Source organism: Eumetopias jubatus, unplaced genomic scaffold (genome assembly GCF_037043125.1).
Source record: "Eumetopias jubatus isolate StellerSeaLion01/CBP00866 unplaced genomic scaffold, mEumJub1_p1.0 scaffold_1, whole genome shotgun sequence".
In the NCBI taxonomy this organism is placed as follows: domain Eukaryota; kingdom Metazoa; phylum Chordata; class Mammalia; order Carnivora; family Otariidae; genus Eumetopias; species Eumetopias jubatus.
Genome location: NW_028274807.1, coordinates 162,427,354 through 162,442,428, shown reverse-complemented (window position 1 = coordinate 162,442,428; position 15,075 = coordinate 162,427,354). Strand labels below are relative to the sequence as shown.

The following is a 15,075-nucleotide window of genomic DNA, read 5'->3' as shown; positions in this document are numbered from 1 at the left end:
CCCACCCAGGTGCGGAGTGCTGTGAGACTGTCCGTTCTAGCCGGGCTTTTCACTGGCGGCTGCTGCCCACCACATTCAGTTCAAGACCCCCAGGGTCACACAGTGCCTGCATCAGAAATCCACTGGCCAAGGTGAGCGGCAGCGTGCATGTGTGGGGGGCTCAGACTGGGGCCCTGGTGCCCGCGCCTTCTCAGCCCTCCTGGTCTGCTGCAGCCTCAAAGCCCCAGAAACCTACACGGCGCAGCGAAGGAAAGATGAATTCTCTCAGCCTTCGGGGGCCTGTCTGAGTCCTCTGTCTGACCTGATGTTTTCCGAGCCCAGTGACCAGGACCAGGACTGCAGTCTCTGGATGAAATCCAGAGTGACAAAAACCAGCGGGGGGCCACCTCTGGGGAAGGAGGAGGAGGCGGCAAAGTTGTAGTAAAATATGAGGAAAAGATCCCAAGGCTAGCACCGTTTACACTGTGATCCCTTCACCCCCAAGAGAACTCCCAGTTGGGGGCTAATTCCTTGAATAAGACATCAAGGACCATCTTGATCAACAAACCCGCCTAAGACATGCAGATACCATCATCTAACACAAACACTTTACGAAATAAGGGTTTTTCCTTTTTTCATTTTTTTACTTTATAACCCTTTGGTACTATTTGAATATATTTTTTGCAATGTGTGCATACTACTTTTATAATTAAAAAAAAACCACTTAAAATGGGTTTTTTTTTTTTAAGTAAAGAGCTAATCACAGTGGAATATGAAATAGAATATCAGCTTTGGGGACAGGCCACTCAATTAAGTCCAAACACCCCAACGTGGTCGCTGGGTTTCCAGTCTTCGGCCCTCTGAGTCCACCCATGGAGCACCTACTGTGACCTTGAACTGCCCTCAAAGTCTAAGCATACTTCCTGTTGCCAAGCTCCCTCCTGTGGGGCGGGGCACAGGAGAAGCCCAGGAATCCAGGAGGAAACGGGTCAACAAAATTAAGTTAATTTACAGAGTTATAGTAAAACCCACCACCATAACCCAGCCCCACATATGCAGCGTTCAGCGACCGCAGAACGGCGAGCGCCGGCAGGTGGCCCAGAGGTTGGCTTGGGGACACCGCGGAGGGATCCCGGGGTTCCGCGGAGGGATCCCGGGGTTCCGCGCAGGGATCCCGGGGTTCCGCGCAGGGATCCCGGGGTTCCGCGCGCGGGACTCGCAGGGCACTCGGGCAGGCGTGTGCGCCTCACAGCGCGAAGGTGGTAAAGAAGATGTGCATCTTGGCCAGGAAGGTGGTGACGGAGCCCTGTCGCCAGAGCTTCATCTCCACGTCCAGGGCGAAGTCCCGGGGCTCGCGCACCAGCCGCTGCAGGTAGACCACGCCCGTGTAGGCATTGAGCGGCCGCGTGCCGAAGTAGCCCTCCTCGTTGCCCTTGGTGATGGTCAGGGAGATGGTGTCGCCCGCGAAGACGGGCACTGGGCTGATGCGGAAGATGTGCGCCGGCACCAGGAGGCCCGTCTGGAAGTTGAGCTGGTAGTAGGTGATGCGCGCCGGCGAGTTCTGGCACTCCACGAAGTCGTGGCACGTGGTGCGCTCGCACTTCCTGTGGGGGGCACGGGGGGGCGTGGTCAGAGGGCCCGGGGGGACGCTCCCACCCCCTCACGGCCACCCATCCCAGACATGGCTTAGGCCTCAGCGGCAGGCTCAGGACCGGCTGGCCCGGCTCCGTCGCCAGCTCTATTCTGCTAAGTCGCCTTACCTCTCTGGGTCTCAGTTTCCTCATCTGTGAGGTGGGATAATAGCCTGTGGTCTCGCCGGTTGGATGGGGTGAGTTAATGGACATTCAGGGCTTCACCCGGCGCCTGGGATGCTGTGTAAGCAGCCCTTAGCCACACGTTCCTCCCTGTCTTCTTCCTTCCTCCCTTCATTCTGACCCGCCTTCCTCGTTTTTTCACTTGCACACTTCCCATTTGCACAGATTCCCTGGGCACGGTGTTTTGACTGTTTTTCACCATTTTCCAAATTCCTTTTCTTCTGTAACTGACTCTCCTTTGGAGCCGTCTCCTCTTCTGACTCGGGGTGGCCTGCCCTTTCCCAGGGGAAGCCTCTCCGAGTACCAGGGCCGTTGGCCCACCTGGAGCTCCAAGTCACACACTCCCTAGGAAGCCCCGAGACTTGGCCATGCTACATGACAGTGACAATAAGGAGGGAACCTCCACCAAACCCCACAGGGGGGTCTAAGGGCTTGATTTCTGAGCACAGCATCAATCTGTCCCTTCTTGGCTCTCAGAGCCACTGTCACCCCTCCCACATTAAGTCACTCTCCACAAGCTCACTGCTTCCAAAATGGATGCTGCTTAGGCGCCAGGGCTCAGCAGCTCTAGAGGATCCTCTGAGCAGAGTCCCCACCTGGTGTACCACGGCAGCACACGGCCACACGGGCACCACGACGACAACCATGCCACCAGCAACAAGTGGCAACAACGCAGTGCTTACGCCACGCCATGCACCGTGCCAAGCCCATGCACCCCTTTACTCATCTCGTGCTCACACCCACCCCAGGCTGGCACTGCTCTCACCCCCATGTTCCAGACAGGGCAGCTAAGACCCAGAGAAGGGAGGACCTGTCCAGGTCACCCAGACACACTCCCCTAAATGCCCCGACACGCATGTACATGGACGTCAAGGGCTATGTGACAGTGAAACAGGGCAATGTGCCACAGGGCAGCCATGAGGTAGAAGCAGCAAGCTGGGCCGAGCTGAGCACATGTGTGTGACCGCAGAGTCACCAGCACCTCGTGCCAGTGTAAGAGGGAAGGTGGGCGCCCTCTGTGCGGTTGTCACATCCAGCTGGGGGCAGGGGCAAGAGCTTTCACTTGACCCACTTCTGTTATGGAAATATTTTTATAAGCACGTGTCCCATTTGCAATTATAAAAACGTGAGTATGGACAATGCAAAGTAAAATAAAGTGGAAGACAACTGAATTACAGGAAACACGAAAGTGCTTTACGAAAACGTATGTTTAGTAAAGGACAGGAAATACGGCAAAATGCCAAGAAGTTATCAGGAAGAAGTGTGGTCACCGGTCTGTAGGATGGTCCTGGGTGTCCCACCTCCTGGTGGCCACACCTTGTGTATCCTCCAGGTACCCCCCACCTCTCGCAGTGCTGGACTGTGTGGCCCGTGGCACAGTATGTCACTTCTAATGTTAGGTTAGGTTACAAAGGACCGTCACCTGGTCTCCTGATGACCCGTGCCAGGGAAGCCACATCACAAGCAGCCTCATGGAGAGGCCCCCATGGCAAGGAGCCTGCTGCCCAGAGCCACGTGGGTGAGTGACAGGGTCCTGCAGCCCCACTCGAGCCTTCAGATGACACGGCTCCAGGAGACCTGAAGCCAAAACCACCCAGCTAAGCTGCTCCCGGCTTCCTGACCCTCCAAACCACGGGGGATAATAACTGGTTGTCATGGAAAGGTGCTATGTGTTGGGATAATGTGTTACACAACAATCGCTAGCTAGTATATTATGTGTGTGGGCGCGTGGGTGGGGGAAAGGGGACTGAGATTTTCTGTGAGGTGTCTTCCCTTTGTTCTCTTTGCTCTGAGCTTTCTGCAAGGTGCTTTTATTTGTACCCTGTGTGGTCAGACCACAGACCCGGCCATCTGGACCTGTGAAGAGCAGGAGGGGTGAAGACTGGCAGCCCAAGAGGGGTGCAGGGGTCCCCGGCCCAAGGCCGGGCAGGGGCACTCACGTTTCGGAGACCCGGACGTAGTTTGGAGGGCACTCGAAGCGCAGGCAGCGGAAGCCGCCCCGGATGTTATGGCAGGTCTCGGTCTCAGAGCAGTTGTGGGTGCCCAGTGCACACTCGTCCAGGTCTGGGGGGAGAAGAGGAGGGTGATGATGGGGACCCCTCAGCTGGGGGCATTCGTCCAAACCACTGCAGCCCATGCTGGAGGCCTGGGTCTCAGGGCAGCTGGTCCCTGCTGCAAGCACACAGCTCCCCACCACCCTCCACCGCACACACCCACCTTGTCCACTCCACACCCAGCAGCTGAGGACCTCACTTTAAAATAAATCATTTGTGTCCCCTGAGGGCTTCCCATGCTCCCAGAATGAAAACCGAGCCCCTCCACGCACACCCCTCTGGCCCTTCTCTGAGCTTCTCTCCTTCCACCTGGGCTGCAGCCTGTTGGACATCTCTGCGCTGCTCCAACACCCCGATGCCCATCCCACTCCAGGGGCTTTGCACATGCTGTGTCTGCTACTGAAACACTTTCCCCACATCTTCCCAGGGCTGGCTTCTTCTCATCTTTTAGGTCTCAGCTCAGGGTCACCCCCTGCAGGACACCCTCCCTGACCACCCTACAGTGGTCCCCCTCCCATTTTATTCTCCTTCTACTGGCTGTCCTGCTTGGAAACACACGCTACTTCATCCGTCTGTTGTGTGTCCAACCTCCCCTTCCTCAGTGTGAGCTCCAGGAGGGCAGGGGTGTGTGTCTTTCTTGGTCCCGTGGTGTCCCCAGCAACTAGCGGAGTGCCTGGCACAGAGCAGGTGCTCCACACGTATTGCCGGATGGAAGTGTCAGACCCATCACTTGTAAACACAGACTCTGATGCACAGCTACGCATGCCCCCCCGAAGCTGCACAGACATGCCCACGCCTCCTGTGCACGCTCACACAGACAGGCACGTGGTTAAGCACGCCCCCAATGCTCAAGCATACTCACCCAGATGCACAGAATCACAGACACAAACAGGATGCTGACACACACTCACACATGCAGAGACATATAAATATCTGACAAAAGCTCAGAGAAGCAAACTTGTGTGCGTGTGTGTGCACAGGCAACCTGCAGGACAAGTAAGATCAAATAAATGGGTTCCAGAGACCCTGTCCGTGAAGACTAGCTGCTCAGCTGAGAGAGGCCCCAGGGGCCGTTGCTGGGGTGAGGGGGACAGAGCCTATCAGGAGCTTCCCCGGGAGGCTTCTGGTTTCTTGCTCCAATCCTCCACACTGATCCAGTTTAGGGGTTTCTCCTCACTCAATCCTCATGCCAGGCCTGTAGAGTGAGGGCCACAGGCCTCCCTGGACACAGGAGGGAACTGAGGCCCAGAGAGGGGCAGAGGCTCGCTCAAGGTCACACAGCAGTCAGCAGGCAGCTAGGGCTGGAAGCCAGGGACCCAGTCCCGATGCCACACGGACTCCTACTTAGAATAGCAGCGTGCCAGGAACGCCAGGACAGCTGTAACAGAAGCCAACTGCATCCCAAGTCTACGCCTGGTGTCCGTCCAATGCTGGGGCCCTCTGCGCTCATTAACCCATTTGTCCTCACAACCCCACGAGGCAGGTATGGTGTCACTTCCCATCCTCATATGCTGACTCCAGGCTGTTGGCCACCACCCTCTGTGGCAACAGAGCAGCTGACATTCATTCACCTTTCCAAGCCTCCCTCCCTTTCCTCCTCTGCAAACTGGGTCATGATCCCGATTTCCCAGGGTGGCACAGAGGTGAGTGGGAGAAAACAGGGCAGGAGCCAGTGGGGCCAGGATGGGCGCGGTTATCGTCCTGATGGTTCATTAATTGAATCCACATGAAGGGAGGGCCTCCTGCTTTTCCCCCTCTGGCCCCAGCGATACTCAGGCTGCCCACACTGGTGAGCAGGAAGTCCTGCCCCTGATCCTGGGCAGGGGTGTGGCGGGAATGGGGAGGGAGCTGCTTCTTGCTGTCTGCCAGCCCAGTGCTGAAGTAGGAGGGAGGAGAGCCAAGGGTCAGCACCCCTGGAGCCTGGCCTCACCATGCTCATGGAAAGCTGTCACAGGACTTCCCTAGGACCCCAGGGTCCCCGCCCCTTGTGTCTGCGGGGTCCTCATCCCTGGAGCCTCTCTTAGAGAGGTCAGGCCAAAGGGAGAGCTGGACAAGGCCATATCCTCAGGGGTGTCACTGCAGCCCCAGCTGAGACAGCCAAGTGCCACCCACAACCCAGATGGGAGGGAATGGGGGACAAAGTGCTCAGACTAATAGCGTTGCTAAGAGCTAGCCTGTTGTGAGTGGACTGCTGATAAGGGCTTTACATATATTCAAAACAAAACAAAGGCAGAATTCAAGGTTATTTTCCACATGATCTTAACTCCTATTATATTGTATATATACATACTGTATGTATGTTGGCATAACAAGAGACTGGGAAAAGACGCATCCAAGTATCAGCAGAACTTGCCGCTCAGTTCAGTCGAGGGGTTGAGTGTTCAGTAAGCACCTGCTACGTGCTGGGCGCTGCCCTGCATGCTGATGAATGAGGGTCATGGCCCTGCCTGCATGGAGTATGTATTCTAGGAGACACTGCCAAGTCTCAATTCCTTCACATTTTTCTGTCCATTTTTTTTTTTTTTTACCACTGAAGAGGGGCAGGATTTACTGTGACATATTAACCAGAACACTCTGTTCTCCTACGGCTGTCCTTCCATCCTCCCGTTGGGAGCCATGAGACCTCCGTGGTTGGCCTGAGTCAGAACAGCACCACGGAGCACAGAGAGGGCCACCGCTTAGCTCTGAAGGTCAGCGGCTGCAGACGTGGGCACCACGGGTGACTCCAGAAGTGGACACGGCCAGGCAGAACCACCCTTCCACGCTCTGTCCTTGACCACCCTGTGACAGCACAGACTTTTCCAGCAAGACAGTGTGGAGGGGCAGAAAAGGCATCACATGTACACTGGGGCATTGCTCTCGCCTAACCTCCTGGTGGGGGCTGCAGCAGGAACTGGAGAGAGGGGACCTGGGCCTCACCCGGGGGGGGCCACCCCTGGGAGAAGGATGCAGTGACCAGGGATGAGGGCAAGCACGAGCAGCTGCAGGGGCCAGAGCCAGGGATGGGTGCTGGGGGTCAGATGCACCAGGGCCGGTGAGAACAGCCATGCACCCGGGCCCAGGGAGCCCTCTCTGGTGGCAACAGAGACACCGTCGGCTAGCCAGGCAGCCCACAGACCCCAGCGGACATGGGCTGGGGAGAGACCATCCTGGACTCGAACAGGTTTTCAAGAGCAAAGTCACTGCAGGGTCTGACTGGACTTCAGAGAAGGGACCCCACCTGTGTTCTGCCATCAGGTGGAACAGAGCCTTGTTCTCTAAAATGAAATCCTGTTGTAGGAACATAAAGCCATGTGTCCCACACAACTCCAGATGGCAGGCAAAATTCTTACCTTTGATGGAGCCCATACTTACTCTTTTTTAAACTAAAAAGCAGAGGGCTTTGTAGCCAGGGAGGTCAGCTTCTGTGAGCCTACCAGGCCTCCACGACCGTGATTTACCTACCCTCACTTGGGGTCTTTTATTTTTTCTTTGCATCAACCTATGGTAAAGAATCCTTTTGCATTAGACTAAGTATACACATATGGACTGGAACAGTCCGCATAGGCATGGTGCTCCCTGATCTACTCTGTCCACTGCACCCTACCCGATCCTGTATTTTGTTCTTCACTAATTAAAAAAAAAAAAAAAAAAACCCAAAACCAACCAGCTGAGATCTACCAAAATGATCTCAGGAACCATTTACAGGTAGCAACCACCAGGATGAACAACACTGGTCTCACTCTGTACCCTGCCCAGGGCCGATTCTGACCCCTGGTCCTGCAGGAATACCAGTGCCTGCCTTGGTAGACCAAAGCTGCAACCCAGGGGACTCTGGATTCTTAGCCCCACCATCCAGGGAAGAGTCAGCCACGCAGGCCAGAAGGAGGGCAGGCGGGCTGGGCTGTGAAGCCCTGAGTGGTCACTTCTAGTGCGGGGGAGCGGTGGGGGGCGGGTCGGATATTCCTGTGTCCTGCCCGGGTGGATTCTAGACCCCTCCACCTTCCCCGGGTGGCTTGCCAGGCCTAGAATTTGGTGGCCTCAGTTAAGTCCCAATGGAACTGAACTTAGTATCGTGACTCCCCAACATAGAAGGAAGATTAGATGTCACGGAACCTGGTCTTCATCCAGAAAAGTAGCTGCAAACTACAAAAACAGGTAACTGCCTAGCCGGTTTGTACATCCTTAGTGGTGGGAAGCCCCGTGCAGCCCTACCCAGCTCTACACAGCTCTGGCTGGGACCACGTCTTTCTGCATGTGCAAGGTTAGCAGATGCAATGCTTGGGGACGGACACTAGGACCCCGGAGACCTCCTCAGGTTCTCCACTGGACAGGTCTCCTGTCTTCGGACCACCCCTCAGGATCCCTGTCCCTCTCCTAGGAGAGGGCCCACAGCTGAGCCCAAGCTGAGTCAAACAGCAGAAAGACTGTCTCCTTCTTCAACCCAGACACGGACCTCGGCTAATATGGCCACTAGCGGCATCGGCCGTTCCATGTTTATGTACTAGGTGTCAGAGCTCCAAGCACACAGCAAGCTGCTCAGGGCCTGCCCGAGACTCTGGTGGGGCAGGGACCTCCTTGCTTACCCTTGCAGGACCTCCCATTGGCCGTCATGGTGTAGCCCCGCTCCGGGCACGCACACTGGTAGCTCCCTGGCACGTTGACACAGCGGAAGGTACAGAGGATGCTGGCACCTTGAGCACACTCGTCAATGTCTGTCAGAAAGAGGTTCGGCCCCTGGTGAACCCCTTGTACCCACAGGGCCCAGCCACGGACAGTCATCCCAGCCCTGCCACAGCCCTGCCACAAGCCCTGGAGCCTAGGGGCCCATTTTAACGATGAGGACAACTGGGCTCAGAGAGGGGAAGAGAGTTGCCAATGGCCACACAGCAAAACAGAACTCCCATTCCAGGGCTCACTCCCTGGGACTCCCAGTGCTCACTCCATGATTACTACTAGCAGTGCAGGGCCAATAAGGTACCAGACACAGGCCTGGACAAGGTATGTAACCCCATCCTTCATCCCGCTGAGGCCAGGACCATCACCTCCACTTTACAGAGGAGGAGCCTAAGGTCACATAGCCAAGGAGATCGCAGGGCTGGGAACCCGGCTCTAATGTGAGGCTGAAGCCTTTGTGTGTCCTGTGTGTCCCGGGCCCAGCAGGGAGTCTCTGGGAACCTGGCACACGGAGAAGGGGTGCCTCTCAGGAAGGGGCCCCGGGGCAGAGGAGAGTCACCTGTGCAGGTGTGCCCGTCCTCAGCCAGCTGGTAGCCCTGACGACAGTAGCACTGGTAGGAGCCGTAGATGTTGGTGCACTCCTGGCTGCAGCGCTGGGCCTCACACTCGTTCACATCTGTGGGGACACTGGCCCGTGGTCAGGGTGGAGTCCTGCCAGCCCGGCAGCGAGGGCTGAGGTCCCAGCTTACTTAGAGCCTTATCTTGGGAAGCCATTCGTTCCAGCCTCTCTTAAGGGCCAGTGGGGAATTAGAGGCCCGGAAAAGGGCAAGGAGCCCACCTGGGGCATGCGGCTGGGGCAGGGGCAGGGGCAGGGCTAGAGTTGCTGGTGGGGTCTCGGCCTGCTGCCTGGAGGAGACAGCCGCAGATCGAGCTCAGATGTCCCCTGTGGGGAGCTAGATGCTGCCCCATTGAGAGGCCATAACAGCTGGTAGAGATGGCTCTGGGAGGCATCATCTAGGTGCTAATAAGGACCCCCTCAAGCTCTGGGGCCTCACCAGCCTGTCCTGATCCTCATGCCTGGCTCTGCATTGGGCTGGGGGGGGGGTGGGGGAAGGAACCAGAGCTGCACGTGTGGGCACATGAGCCAAACGGTGTGGGAGTGTGTGAGGTCAACTCATGGCTCAGATGGAACATCCACTGGCCTCTGAGCTCGGTGAGGGCTGGCACTTGGCTCTCCCTCATCCAACCAAGAAATGCTGAGCTGTTACAATGTGCCGGGCCTGTGCTGAATTTGGGGACTTAGCCATGAACAAGACAAAATCTCCACCTTGTGGAGCTGCTGTTCCCACGTGTGTTGGGAAAGGAGGGGGAGGGGGGATAACTGAATGAATCAAATAACTAGTACGTCCAAGGAGCAAGCGCTGTGGGGAAAGAGTAGAGAGGGAAAAGGGAGAGTATCTGGGAGGCTGCAGCTCTGCGGTCATGTGGGCAACTGGGGAAAGCGTTCCAGGCAGAAGGCACAGCAAGAGCAAAGGGCACAGCAAGAGCAAAGGCCCTGTGGTGAGAGTGTGCCTCGTGCCCTCGAGGGCCAGCAAGGACGCTGGTGTGGTCAGAGCAGAGGGGGCCAGGGGAGAGGAGCAGGGGAAGTCGGTCACGCAGGGCCTGGTGGGCCGCCATCTGACTCACGTCCAGATCCCCCTCAGAATTTCCCAACACACATGGCGTTCACATGAAACGAGCCATCATCTTCTCTACTGGGCTCTGAGCTTCTGGTGCCAGGGGCCACACTGGCTTCATCTCTGGGTCTCCAGAGGTGACATCCAGCCACAGATCGTGTAGAGAAGCTGCCTGAAGCAAGGATGGTGGCAGCGAAGGCAGAAGGACCAAGAAGCGAGTGAATGAGCCACACCATTCGAGACCCATGCCCGCCCCTTGCTGCACCCAGCCTGGCCTGGAGGAGGGGCTCACAGGTGATCAGAACACAGACGAAGGAATGAATGTGATGAGGTCTGTTCCGGGGGGCCCTCCAAATGCCCTCTGAGGCAGCCGGGCCTGGTCACACTGCCCTGCCCCTGGGCTGGTGCTGTCCCATGGGAGGGCCAGCTCAGAGGTCTCTGCAGGCTCCCCTCCCCAGGAGGGAAGTAAGGAAAGCGCCTCCAGGCTAGGAGCGGCTAGAGAGCCACACCCTCTTCCCTCACCTACTGCCTGACCCTTGGGCAGGGTCCAGCCCATTCATACGCTTGGTTTAACTCACGGTGTGTTTTTTAGAAGTTTAAATCTATTGTAACATGTAAAAACCAGCAGATTTTACTTAGAGAGCTACATTTCTAGCATCTGGAAAACCAAGATCGGGTCAGCCTGGACTGTCACTGCTGGGCAGCACCATCTCCAGGTGCTGTGTGGCTGCCATTCCCTCTTGAGGACCACTGGGCTCTCCAGCTGCCCTGAGCCTGATGTCATGTTTCACTCACTTCTGTTCCTTGCCTGGACCCCCAGGCTGTGCAATCATGACCAGGATCAGAACCTACTAAGGGGCCGAGGCTAGGCTGTCATCCCCGCCTGAAAGGAACTCCTGTCTGGGGGTGCAGACGACACAGAAACCCAGCCCCTCTGGTGTGAGATGGCCGGACCCTGGGCCCTCTGGGAGGGCTCTGGCAGAGGTAGAGAAGTGGTGTGAGGTAGGGATGGGGCTGGGGAAGGTATGAAGCTAGGGGCTGGCAGGGCTTTGGGCTTTTTACATGGTGGGGACCTCTGTGCGGGGTCAGAGGTCGGGGTCAGCGGTACCTTCACAGCGCTTGCCGTCTGCAGCCAGCAGGAAGCCGGTGGCACAGGAACAGCGGTAGGAACCTAGTGTGTTCTCACATGTGTGCTGGCACAGGCGGCCCGGCGAGGTCCAGCACTCGTTCACGTCTGCAGGCGGGCGGGCGGCAGGCAGGGGGTGGGCGGCCCGAAGGGAGGGCAGAAGGGCCCTGGGAGCCAGCTCCCTCCACCCCCAGGTAGAAGAGGGGTTGGGTGAGGATGGAGACACAGAGACCCAGGAGGAGAAACAGGGAGGAACCTGGACAAGGAACAGGAGAGGCAACAAGACCAGGGGCCGAGGAGAAACGCAGCAAGAGTGTTGGAAAGAGGCTGGAGGCAGAGACAGAAGGACGGGCAGACACAGCAAGAGGCAAGAAAGAAGGGTGACAGGGCCGTGCTGAGAGAAGCAGAGGAGACCAGAGCAAAGAGGAACAGCAGAGCAAGGCGGAGGACAGGGCCGGCAGGAAGGAGGAGGAGGCTTGAGGGGAGGGCCCGGCGCAGGGGGACACCACAGAGGGGTTCCCGGCCACCAGGGCCCACTTACCGACGCAGGCCCGACCGAAGGCGTCCCGCTGGAAGCCAGGTTTGCAGTCACAGCGGTAGGAGCCGGGGAGGTTGTGGCACACCTGGCCCTCACCGCACTGGTGCACCCCCGTCTCACACTCGTTCACGTCTGCCAGGGAAGGCGAGCAGGGCACCCTGAGGCCCAGGCTCCCCCTCGGCCAGGGCCACCCATGGGCCGAGGAACCCGGGAAGCCCCAGGCTGGGTGGAAGGTGGGCAGGGAGGTGGTTGGCCTCACCCACACACTTGGTCCCGTCCTGGTTGGCGTGGTAGCCACGCCCACAGAGCAGCGGGTTCCTCTGGCACGTGTAGGAGCCCACGGTGTTGATGCAGCTAAAGCCTGGCCGACATGGCTCGGCCAGCGACGTGCACTCGTTGATGTCTGCAGAAGGGATGGAGGTGACAGGGAGCCTGGCACGGCCCCTCCCCACGTCCTGGCTTCTGAGTCCAGGGCCACACCCGGAGGTGGCCGGTTTGGGGATCCAGACCAGCCTTGGACAGGGCTGCGGGATGAGTGTCCCCCTCCTGTGTCCTATGACCCCAGGGCCTTCTCCTTCAAGAACCTAAGCACCTGCCGAGCTCTTCCTACATTAGTCTCACAGCTGCCCTGATGAAGCAGTTGAAGACAGTGGCCCCCCTAGAACTTGAAGCTGAGTTCTAGGGTAACTACAGTAAGTCACACCCCTGCCCTGGCTCTTCCTGCCAACCTGTCAAGCTCATCCTCCATCTCTCCCTCACACTATGCTCCAGCCTCACTGGCCTCCTCATCATCTCAAAATGCCCCCAGCCCACCACAGGGCCTTGGCATATGCTGTCCCCCCCTTCTCTGGCACACACTGCCCTCTGATATTTGCATGGCTGGCTCCCTCTCTTGCTCAGGTCCCTGCCCCAATGTCACCTCCTCAGGGAGGCCCCCAACCATTCTAGGTAGATGAGCCCTCCTTTAAGATTTTATCCCCTACTTGTTTTATTATTTATCAAAGCACCTTTGAATAACTGCCACTTCTATAAATGTGTTTGCTTAGTCCCTCCTCCTCCAAAATGTCTCAGTGAAGTGCTGTAACTCCCTGACATCTAGAATCAGGCACATAGTAGGTGCTCTGAAAATGCTGTCAATGAATGAATCACTGAAGAACTGCTGGCATTCGGGCAGACCCCCCCGCCTCACATTTCCCTGACCCTGGCTGAGGATCACAGGGACCCTCTCGTGCCCACAGCCCTGGGGCGTCCCTGTGCCACTGCCAGAGTCACACAGTGAGGAGCTGTTAAGGGGGTATCCCAGAAACAGCTCCAGCTCCCAGCATGGTTAGAGGGACCCCCACAGAGTCTTGAGAAAGGCTTCATATAAAGCCAACACACCGCTTGTCCCTAAGTGTCTTCCCTGTAAGATGGAGACACCTGTCCCACCAGCTGCCCATGTGAGGGAAGGGTGTGCGATGGAAGCTGTTTCTAACACACCCCGGTTTCTATCCACAGCAGCTGGCCTTGCACACCTGCCTGTCTTTCCACCCCTCCTGCATCTTTCACCGCCCCCCCCCACCACACACACAGGGTTGAGCGCCACCTTGACCATGCCTGCTGCAGATGCCGTCAGTCCCGCAGGGGCTCTGGTGCCCCGCCTCTGGACCCGACAACATCAGCAGCCCCGGGAAGGTGAGGCTGCAGCAGGCCAGCAGCGTTGTGGAAGGAGGTGAAGAGAGGTGGGGAGAGTGTGAGATCTCAGACCCAGGCGAGGACAGCTAGGCCACCATGTGCCAAACTGCAGGTCTTGACCCATGAGTGTGGCATGAGCTCAACCCCATGTCTCACTAACATTCTCTACAAATAGAAATTTTAGCTAGTATCCCGTGTAGTAGGGTAACGTTTTGTGGAGTCCCTGTTCCAGCTGTGTGTGTGTGTATGTGTGTGTGTGTGTGTGTGTGTGTGTGTGTGTGTACCAGGTCAAGATATAAAGATATTCCTTACTGCTACTTGGTTAAAAACCTCTGATAGACGTTCATGCCGTCCAATCCCAGAGAAGGGTAAACTGAGGCCACAGGAGCAGGAACTCAGCCAAGGTCAGACAGGTCAGGATTTCAAGAGTTCTGTTTTGCAAGTGCGTCCCGGGGCCAGGTCCCCACGAGCCCTCCCGGAGTCCCCCGGCGGCGGCCACAGCCCCCACAGCCCCTGCTCACCCACGCAGTTGCCCTCGGGGTCCTGCAGGAAGCCCTCCATGCAGCGCTGGCGCGCCTGGCAGTAGAAGGAACCTTTGGTGTTCTGGCACGTGAAGCCCGCCTGGCAATTGTGCGTGCCCAGCTCACACTCGTTCACGTCTGCCACACAGAGACAGGGTGTCAGAGGCCAGTGGGGCTGGCAGGCCCCTGCCCACATGCCCTACCGTGACCATGACGGTTGCAAAGGTCTCCTCCATCATGGGAGGGTGGCAGAGCAAGTTCGCTGCTGGGACCCAGGCCAGTAGTAACGATGCCATCACCACAGTGCCGGAGCATCTCTGCGGCAGAAGGCACCTTCCCCGGCACCCTGATGGGGCTTTCTTTACCTGGTGCTCCCGACAACCCCAGCAAGTAGGGGCTATGACAAACGCCATCTTAAACACGGGGGATGGAGGCACGAACACGGTTGACGGCTCTGGGACCCTGGGCTGGGGCCTGCTCCAGGGTCTGTGCTCCCGGGGCAGGCAGAAATGAGGACGAGGGCCCAAGTCCCCCAGGGCCTGTGCCCAGCCTTCTTGGGAGGTGGCACTGAGGGGGGAGCTGCCAGATCTGGAAGGCACCGCTGTCCCCACCTGCTCTGTGGCATGGAGCAAGTCCCTGAGGGCCCCTGACCTCCGTGCAGCACCCCACAGTTTACAAAGCGCTGGCACTGAGCCCTCCCTCGGCCTTCCTGCAGCAGGTACAGCCGGCCTTTCCGACAGACAAGGAACCGAGACAGGATGCAGAAAGGTGACGTACAGGGAGTCCGCGGCAGGGCGTATACTCACTCAGTGTCCCTGACTGCCAGACCAAGGCCCATGTGTCTGTCTGTCTGCAGTCCTTCCACCTGTCCTTCCCTCCATCCCTCCCCTGTCTGGTTTCCAAGGCTTCCACCACTGTTCCACAGCAGCCCGGTCTCTGAGAGGCCCTGTGCTGGGTTCGAGGCACCCAAATGTGGACCGGGTGTGGCCCCTGTCCCAAGATCATGCCTGAGGAGGCAGCCCCTCTGCAGCTACTCT

At 57.7% G+C, this 15,075-nt stretch overlaps 1 protein-coding gene across 2 annotated transcripts in view; it reads right to left on the bottom strand.

Annotated features, from left to right (window-relative positions):
- Positions 1-1,023: 1,023 nt before the first annotated feature.
- Positions 1,024-15,075, bottom strand: part of FBLN2 (fibulin 2) — a 57,633-nt gene continuing 43,581 nt past the window's right edge. For both annotated transcript variants that reach the window (XM_028101753.1, XM_028101754.1), the window contains 8 exons: positions 14,039-14,176; positions 12,103-12,246; positions 11,847-11,975; positions 11,288-11,413; positions 9,063-9,179; positions 8,413-8,541; positions 3,734-3,857; positions 1,024-1,583 (listed from right to left, as the gene is read on the bottom strand). In XM_028101753.1, the coding sequence (XP_027957554.1) occupies positions 1,226-1,583; positions 3,734-3,857; positions 8,413-8,541; positions 9,063-9,179; positions 11,288-11,413; positions 11,847-11,975; positions 12,103-12,246; positions 14,039-14,176 (1,265 nt within the window). In that variant the 3' untranslated portion in view covers positions 1,024-1,225. The remainder of the gene's footprint in view (positions 1,584-3,733; positions 3,858-8,412; positions 8,542-9,062; positions 9,180-11,287; positions 11,414-11,846; positions 11,976-12,102; positions 12,247-14,038; positions 14,177-15,075) is intronic.